Source organism: Chiloscyllium plagiosum, chromosome 4 (assembly GCF_004010195.1).
Source record: "Chiloscyllium plagiosum isolate BGI_BamShark_2017 chromosome 4, ASM401019v2, whole genome shotgun sequence".
Taxonomy (NCBI): Eukaryota; Metazoa; Chordata; class Chondrichthyes; order Orectolobiformes; family Hemiscylliidae; genus Chiloscyllium; species Chiloscyllium plagiosum.
In genome coordinates this window covers 126,695,431-126,704,819 of record NC_057713.1, presented here as the reverse complement: position 1 = coordinate 126,704,819, position 9,389 = coordinate 126,695,431, and the positions used below count along the sequence as shown (strand labels likewise).

The 9,389-nt window shown below is 37.6% G+C and overlaps 1 protein-coding gene across 1 annotated transcript; it reads right to left on the bottom strand.

Annotated features, from left to right (window-relative positions):
* Nucleotides 1-231: 231 nt before the first annotated feature.
* On the bottom strand, nt 232-9,140 carry LOC122549401 (elongin-C). The gene is made up of 3 exons (XM_043689162.1): nt 8,990-9,140; nt 6,094-6,237; nt 232-2,482 (listed from the first exon to the last, which is right to left on the bottom strand). Exons 1-3 carry the CDS (start codon nt 8,991-8,993, stop codon nt 2,292-2,294), a joined length of 339 nt encoding a protein of 112 aa, XP_043545097.1. The 5' UTR covers nt 8,994-9,140; the 3' UTR covers nt 232-2,291.
* Between the last annotated feature and the right edge of the window lie 249 nt (nt 9,141-9,389).

The window sequence follows — 9,389 nt, the reverse complement described above, 5'->3', positions numbered from 1 at the left end:
ATTAAGCTAAAGGGATCAGAGGTTAAATGAAAGAATCAACTAGCCATACTAGTTGTCATAGGCTTGACAATAAACAATCTATAATGTGGACTGGAATGGAACCGTTTTAGTTTTAAATGATTATGACAAAGTATGTATATGTCACATGAAATGTACAGGAAGGGCACAGTATAAGCAACACTTTTAATAAATGTTTATACTGGTAAAAAATAAAAATGTACACACAAAATGCCTTTTCAGCAAAACAGCTCTTGAATTAAAATTCCCAGTATTTATTATCCAATTGCAGAACTGCAGAACAGTGTTCAAATAGGATCAACAGTCTTTTATACAGTTTAGTATGGAGGGAATACTATGACACATGATGATTTTAACAGGACTAACTACTTTATTGGACAGCACTGCAGAAGTTGGAACTTCAAAACTAGCAGTTTTAAAATTTGCCAATGAGATATGAGCCCAAATGTATCAGCTCATCCGTGAACATACAGCCATCCACATTCAAATTTGTCAGACATGAGACCCGGAAATTCAATAATCATTTTGGCTATTAAAAATGTTTTTCACATATCCGATTGCTTGCTGGGTGGTGGGAGAATGCAGTGGAGAAGGTGGGACAATGACAGCTACCTCTGTAGCTTTGGTCTATCCACGTATGAATTTCAATATTCAGCCAGAATAATATATTTTGGTATAAAAATATAAAAGTAAAAAGTGCAATGCAAAGTTTTTGGTAAGGATATGGGAGATTACATTAGGTTAAATCAGAGTAGACCATTCATGACCACATACTAGGTATTGAACATCTCAGTATTGAAACAATGAATTTTCTTTGTCTGCTCAAAGTCAATCAAACCTCTTAAAATATTTTGACATTTATTCTTTCATATCCTGTTTCATTGCCAGTTCAATTGTTACCAAATCTTTGCCACTGCTACTGTATAAACAGCCTGTAAACAAGCACATATTGCATGCAGGATCCTTGATCCACTTAGTGGTTCTACAATCTTGTGATATGATTCTAGTGTAAATTCTGCACATAAACAATGTTTGGGTGAATTAGCAATCAACCTAATAGAAACTACATTTGGGTTTGAATCACACTAAAAATAACAGAATGACTACTTTCTCTTTACTGGAAGCATTCAACATGAAGCGAATTTTGGACAGCACCAATAAAACTTTTGGTGTACTCCTTGTACATGAGCTCCTAGTTTGGCACTAATTTTGCTCAAACAAATGTTTTTTAAAAAGCATGTAAAAGAATTAGAAATTTAACAACCATGCAATAAATTATGTTCAGAGTTTAGAGTAACAATGGGAGAATTATTGTTAATTATGTCGACTTATAGTTAAACTGAATTTCTTTTCACAGTTACTGAAAAAATGCAGATCAGTTCCATTCTCTCGTACTGATATATTTCAATCCAAACATGAAAGTTGACCACTGGTGCATAAATTTCAGAATCCGAAAATAAACAGATTTTCTGAAGAAATTGAAGTAATAGATAAATATTCAAAGGGATCCGATTGGCTCCTATCAGGTTTACATTTTGCTGTTTGAATTAGTTGTGCGAATTAAGCCTATTTTTAAAAGAACAAAACCAGGAAGGTATTCAATAAACTATACCTACCTGTAGTCGCAATCTCCTTTAACTTTAAACAAACCTGGAGGCAATGTTATTACGAAACATTTACAGCGGAACTCGAATTTAAGAATGGTTTGGATAATAGCAACTTCAAGTAGGAATAAAGGAGTCGAAAGAAACTCAAGAATTATTCATAAACTACTAGAAAAATGAAATTTCATGTTTTGACAGAAGCTCCATGATGTGGTTTAGAGCAAATGCAGTTACATACTAATACAATATGGCTACAGTATTTTAAAGACATTTTATTACTGTACAATTCTATAGGGGTAGCGGATGGAAATTCAGCTGGGAACTGTATCAGCACAGTAACAGTACAGTATAGATACATAGGACAACAACTATTAATTTCCTGTGAAACTTTGAGCAAAGTTAACAGCTGGAGACCATCTGCACACCAATATAGAACATAATGGGAGGGAAGAAAATGTCTGATTTGTGTAATATACAAGAAGCCAAGGATCCCATTATTTTTTACTTAACCTTTGAAGAAAGAAACACATCTTGGAGAAAAGAAAAGATTTTGGTGCGAGTTATCACACATATTTGCAACACCATTTTAAAGTCACTTATTGATTGTGCAAGTAGTTAAATACAGAAGCTTAACATCTTATTTTGGGTTATAAGTTACATTTTTATTTTCTAACAATCTAAGAAGTTTGCAGCCATCAGCAGTTCCAGTGCTATCTCTGGTGCAATTGGAAATTCAGGAATCTCTGTAGAACTGTTGGTGTAGCGGACCTTGTAGGTAAAATACATGCATACTTTTGATAGCACATGGGATGGTATCTCACGAAAATTTACTTCATTTGTTTCATTTTCAGCAAACTGTCCTGAAAAATTAAAAACCAAGATTAAAATACTGCATTTAAGATTTTGATTATTCCTCAACAGGAAATGTTCGATCACACTCTAAGCCATCATGACTTTTCAAAAAAATAAATAAGACTCCTACAAAATAGTTACTCTTTCAACTTTCAACTCATACATACGTTTGGAAATGTCTACAGCCAGTTAGGAGGATAATGCTAAGACTTACAGCACTGTTGATACCAAATGTATTATAATAAAAAGCACCAGGTTTGTAATTTTCAATAATCATTCTTCTCATGCTTCTGTTCTCTAACTGTGCATCTTGTTCTGTATATCCTCCTCCAGTTGGAAGCATGGGAGATGGGAATATATTCCTGTATAAACTCTGCTGTAGAGCTCTCCAAGATTGAAAGACTAAACACACATTAACTTTGTTTTCCTTTAACAAAGCTATCAAGCAGCACTGGTTGAGAACTTAAAACTCAGTCGAGACATGTGGTTAAGCATCATTCAGGATGGATACCATCTCCAACTTAGTGATCCTGCTGCTTGAGCCAGTTCCTGAACTGTAATAAAAGCTGTAATCCATTGTAGAGCTTAGAGTAAAAGGGTATATTTCTTTTCCCTTTCTGACCAAAACTCTTATTTTGTTGGCTAAGCAAATCTCTTTGTTGTCAGGAAGCTTTATTATGTAATTTACGAGGAACCTCGATTATCCGAATGTCAATAATCCGAATTTCGGATTATTCGAAGAAGATCTCAAGGTCTCGATAGAAATATTGCATCAAAAAGGTGATTCCAACACTGATCGTGTCTTTTGTTAACAATGATTAAAAATGAACCCAGCTTACTGAAATGCTGCCGAGAACAGTCCTGGGCATCGATAGGAGCACAGGCACCATCTCCACTGACTGCCCACTATCTCTCTCTCACTCCTTCCCCAAACTTTCCCTGGTGTTCTAGACAAGGGGGCACTGTAAACCCTCCTTCCCCAAATAATCTCTCCAACATTGTCCTGTACAGGGCAAAGGTGGAACTTGTCAAAAAGTTGCAGTAAAAAGGCTGTGTGTGTGTGTACGCATGTGCGTGCGTGTGCTATTTTGAGACTCACCCCCCAAAGGCACCAGCAATGTGGGCGGCACGGTGGCACAGAGACCTGGGTTCAATTCCCGCCTCAGGCGACTCTCTGTGTGGAGTTTGCACGTTCTCCCTGTGTCTGCGTGGATTTCCTCTGGGTGCTCCGGTTTCCTCCCACAGTCCAAAAATGTGCAGGTTAGGTAAATTGGCCAAGTTAAATTGCCCGTAGTGTTAGATGAAGGGGTAAATGTAGGGGAATGAGTCTGGGTGGGTTGCGCTTTGGCGGGTCGGTGTGGACTTGTTGGGCCGAAGGGCCTGTTTCCACACTGTAAGTAGTCTAGTCTAGTCTAATCTAGTCACTCTTACTATTGGTGTCCAGTTTGGCTGCCCTGGGGCGTGTTTGGGCGGAGCAGGGTGTGGGGGCGGAGGTGGACAGTGGGTGGGGGGAGATGGGGCCTCATAGGGGCAGGGCGGCCAGGTCGGATGGGGGGTGGGGGCGTGTGGGGTCCCACGTGCAGTGTGCTGCTGTCTAGTCTCCTGAATGGGGAGCGGACTTAGCAATTGCTCATTGCATTAATCCCATTGAACTGATTTTTTGGGGGGGGGGGGGGGGGCTTCAGCAATGTGGCAGGTCCCTTACACACAAGTGTGTGTCTGCTCAGAAACGAACCCTGACACAGAGAGAAAGGCAGGCAGAGAGAGGAAAAAGGAAACTTCAGAAAACTCCAAGCCCCAGAGGAGAGGCATTGAATCAATTAACTGAATAATCAGTTATTCAAATACAATACTGCCCGCCCATTTCATTCAGATAATTGAGGTTCCCCTGAGTATGCAAGTACAGAGCAAATGGTGAATGCTGGAAATCAGAAATCAAAAGTGAAATTGCTGAAAAAAACTCAGCTGATCTAGCAGCATTCTCTTCTGAGGGTCACTGGACTCTTGTCTCTGAAAGCAAGAGTTAAAGGTCTAATTGTTCAAATTTAGGAGAATTCCGGCCATATTACGTGCAAGTTTTTAAAAAAAGAGAATGGTCAAACTTCATATATATGTGTGGCAAAAGGGGATTTCAAATTTGTTAAGCCAACCATTGATTGCTTCCAATCTGCTAAACTGGTCATGAATGCATAACATAACATTAGTTTTACGTAACTAATTCATTTACAGTGAATTTTGTCAGTTGATTTTCAAACATATGCATACAAAAACACTGAAGATAACAGCAATCTCCTAACATTATTTTCTCAAACAATTTCAGAACATAAACTATATTTAACCGCCTCCACTTTCTGCTTCTATTTTTAGTTATTAGTGCAAATCAAATTGTCTAATGGCTTCTGGCATTTACTTGTAAAATTAATTGTTGCTAGCTGAACTTCTGTGGTATGTTCATAGATAACCTCTAGCTCAGAATAAGTGGATATGCTATATTTTTTCTTGAATGTGTATATACACACCCTACATTGACCTGAAAATTCAAGGCAGTTTCAGGGGAATGGCAATCACTACTGCCAAGGTATATTAGCCACGTGGTCAGACAGAGAAATATCAGGAAAAAATCCATTTGGGAAAACACTTCACATCATTGATTGAGGTGTGACCATAACTAACTATAGATCTGAAACTATGTTCAACTCAGAAATAGCAATATCTATAATCAACATATTTATGCAGCATATCAATGGTTCCCCTGTTTTTTAGACGGCTAATCCATTATTTCAGCATTTAAGTTGTTCCTGTTGCCTGACGTACTGGGTGCTAAAATTTTAAATTAATCTTCAGGGTTTTGGTAAATAATGCAGTTCAGCCTAAATGACTGAGAAGGATGGTAAACAATCAGGCTTATAAAGCTCTCTATACAATATCTATTCTCTAATGGAAACTAAAACTTAAACATTCATGGATGAGGTTTTTTAAAAAAAAGCAGTAAATATGCATTTAGCTGACAATATTCTGTAATATTCAAATTGCACTTCAGTGCAGAGAAACTGGGAGAATTTTGTTGGAAATAAACTCGTCCACTTTCAGCTTCCACTTACTCTGTCTAGAAAATTATGTAAAATTCCAAAGCATATTAAGGTTAATCATGCATTTTTATTTAGGCTGCAAAAACATGTGTTGTAAATTAGGGCATGGGGATATGAAACAGGGTTAAGATATTTAGTAGTATAGCTAGCTGTGATGGTCTTGCACTGCTTATAATTAGCTATGATTAAAGATAGTTCTCCTCGAACCGTACCAATTACCTACATATATATGGTTCTGCCCATTTACAGAAGCCTCTTGAATATCACTTTACTTTTAAAAGCAAATAGTTTATTTCATAACAGGGTCGAGTTTGACAGGATGGGTGGAAGAATTTTGTTTCCTGTATTATTTCAGTCAGGAATCTGAACAAATGAGGATAGAGAAAATTCTCCTGCTAATCCTAAATTAGATTGGGATGGGCAGACAGGAGGGAAAGTGGATTCAGAATTAGAAGTTTAAACGTATGGACTCTCAGACTCAGCTGCCCCATGTTACTAATTGTGGATAATTAAGTGAGAATACAACTTACCTGGGCCACTTAACATAGCTTTAATAGTGCCAGAGGTCAATGCATGTTCTCGCTTTACAATAAATTCATGGCCATCAGAGGAGATTAACTTTACATACATAGCATCAGGGCCTTCACAGCCACCATAGGTCCTCTCTTCCCCATCTATAAATGTCAACACAACATTTAATTAAAATTTATATAGCTCATTTAATTTAACTTGTTTCAAATCTGATATATACTAACATTAACATACAGGTTTTAAATTTGTGGAAATGTGTAATTTTAAGATTGAAACAGTGAATTGTAATATACGCTTACCTGATTTTTACATTTGAAACAGATGTAACGACAACAGATCAAATATAACAAACCTTTCAATTACTCACAGGATGTGGGCATTGCTGGCTAGACCTGCTTTTATTGACGCTTCCTAACTCTCCATGAGGTGATGCTGAGCTGCCTTGTTGAATCTCATGTGGTGTCAATACACCCAGAGCATTGTTTGTCAGAGCGGGGTCAGGACTTTGACCCAGCAACAATGAAGGAACAGTAGCGTAGTTCCAATTCAGCAATGATTGTGGCTTGGTGGGGATCTGGTAGTCCTAGCAGAACCCAAACAGAGTATCAGTGAGCAGGTCATTGGTGAGTAATTGTTGCTTGATGGTATATTGATGATACCTTTGCTGAGGATCTAGTTAGGGGGCATTAGTTGATTGGGTTGGATGGGGCATACCTGGGCAATTTTCCACATTGTGCAACAGATGCCAGTGTTGTAACTGCACTGGATCAGCTTGGTTAGGGCATAGCCAGTGCAGAAGTACAACCGTTCAATTGTCAAATGGAACTTTAAAACTTATATCTCTACTATAAAATACCCAAAAGATAAATATTGAATAAAATCTTCGTAGAAGCAGACAAATGTAGGAACAAATGCCCTCAGATTCAACATACAATACCTTCATGAATACAACAATTCATTTAGAAGTTTAGATAGTTACCTTATTTAACAGTTTGAATTGTTGCAATATGTAGGTAATCTAATCTAATCTAAAAACACTTTGAAAGGAACAGCATATTTATGCTGGTTGAAATATGTCATCTGGAAGCAAAGCTTCAACACTACTATTTGACACCGCTTAGCTCAGTTGGCTGAACAGCTGGTTTGCAATGCAGAATGATGCCAACAGCTTGGGTTCAATTCCTGCTCCGGGTGAGCCAATGTTGCCCTTCATCTGAGGTGTAATGACCCTCAGGTTAAACTCACCCCCAGTTGTCTCTTTCTCATGAGACATCAGCCCTATGGTGTTCTGCGACTATGGCAGCTTTGCTGTATAACATGATCAAATATAATACTTAGATTAATGCTTCAGCAGTTCAGCCAAATAGCACACTTAAAGTTATTTTATATACAGATATTATAGATAGCAGACAACCCAATTTGTAAATAAAGTTTGAAATGTTTGGAATGGGGAAGAATTTTATTTTCCAACTGATGGCCATCACATGGAAGCCAAATACTTGATGCATAACTTAAATATCAGGTCAGCAACATCATGCTCAAGGTCTCAGTTCAATACAGTGCTGTAAAGCAATTTAACCTAATCAAAGAAGAACGACTAAATTAATGTGAATTAGTGGACCTGGAAATGTAATACGGTACCATGAATGTTTTAACTTTCTGGGTGACATTGGAAATGCAAAATTATCGTTTGTGCAACAGTAAACCGTGTAGTGTTGGCCTTGAGTCATCTTCAGTCCAAAACAAGAGTGGTAAATTCTCTTCCTTGAAACGTATTGGTGAACAAAACTGAGTTATACAACAATCTTCAGTCTTCATAACCTTTTATTAAGTACCTAACCAAAAAAAGTACTAGATTTATTAAATTTCACTGTTTATCTTGGTGAGAATAAAATTCAGAATCACTGAACTACTAATGTTGTACAGAATTTCTAAACCTATATCCTTGATCCTAAGCACAATAAAAAAAAGTATGATTAAATGTGGTTTGCTAAACAAACGAATCAAATTATTTTCCAGAATTCTTAGTGGAAAGCAAGCACCAATTGTACCGTTTTACAGCCTGAGCTGTATTTGAAAGTGAACTAGGAACGTAGGAACAGGTGCCAGTCATTCAGACACTGAAGGTTGTTCTGCCACTCAGAGGATTCTTGTGGTGTAGAGTCCATAGAAGGCCCAGTTCAAATCCCACCTGCACCAGAGGTGTGCCATACCATCTCTGCATAGGTCGATTTGAAAATATCTCAATTGGCCATTCAATACGATCAAGGCTGACCAGAGGTCTAGTTGATTCACTCACAGGGTCTATTGTCCAAACAAAATAATCTGTTGAAGTAGGAAGTGCTTTGTGCTAGGAGAAAGTGAGGACTGCAGATGCTGGAAATCAGAGTCGAGAGTGTGGTGCTGGAAAAGCACAGCCGGTCAGGCAGCATCCGAGGAGCAGGAGAATCGATGTTTCGAGCGTCATTCCTGATGAAGAGCTTATAATTGAAACATCGATTCTCCTGCTCTTTGGAGGCTGCCTGACTGGCTGTGCTTTTCCAGCATCACACTCTCGACAGTGCTTTGTTCTATCCCTCTCCACCTAAAATAGATGACCTTGTGGACAATGAAATCCCTTTGCCATAGTTTTGTCCATACACCTGTCAATATCTTGTAATTTCATACCTCCTTCTACTCCACTCAAGACTATCGTGTCATTGACAATTTTAGATAAGTTGCTATTACAGCATCTAGGTTATAAATAAGCATTGTGATTTAAAAAGTACACAAATATGAAAGAATGAGGTTCTGATTTTTTTAAACAGAATTCAACATGCAGTACACAGCATATGCTGATTTAAGAAAAACTACACACAACACATCACCCAACAAAGGTGCCAGGATAATACTTGCCCATTTTCAATAAAATGATGAACTCCCGCTTTTTTGAAAAATATCTTCAAATGGGATCCTAGAAGTTTAAAACAAAAGAAACAAATGATCTGTAAATAAGAGAGAAGTTTTTGCAATATACAAAAAAAAAACAATTATTTTGAGAGAAAGGTTATAATGGTACATCCAGGAATCACTTCACATGGTTTATAAAAGCAACCAGCTAATAGCTGTATCTAGATAAACATATAGCACAGTAATACAAACTAGAGAGAAGCCTGGATACAATTAAATTTAAACCATTTTCCCAATGCTCCATACAAGCTTGCTGAGATGCAACATATGCATAATAAAAATATGACTGATTTTAATCAAAGTGTACAAACACAACCTGAAAACTCTCAGGCTGTCTCATTCTTCT

Excerpts from the sequence above, each read along its gene's own strand:
- LOC122549401 (XM_043689162.1), bottom strand. Across the intron at positions 2,483-6,093 it reads AGCTATGTTAAGTGGCCCAG|GACAGTTTGCTGAAAATGAA; the intron begins GTAAGTTGTATT and ends TTAATTTTTCAG.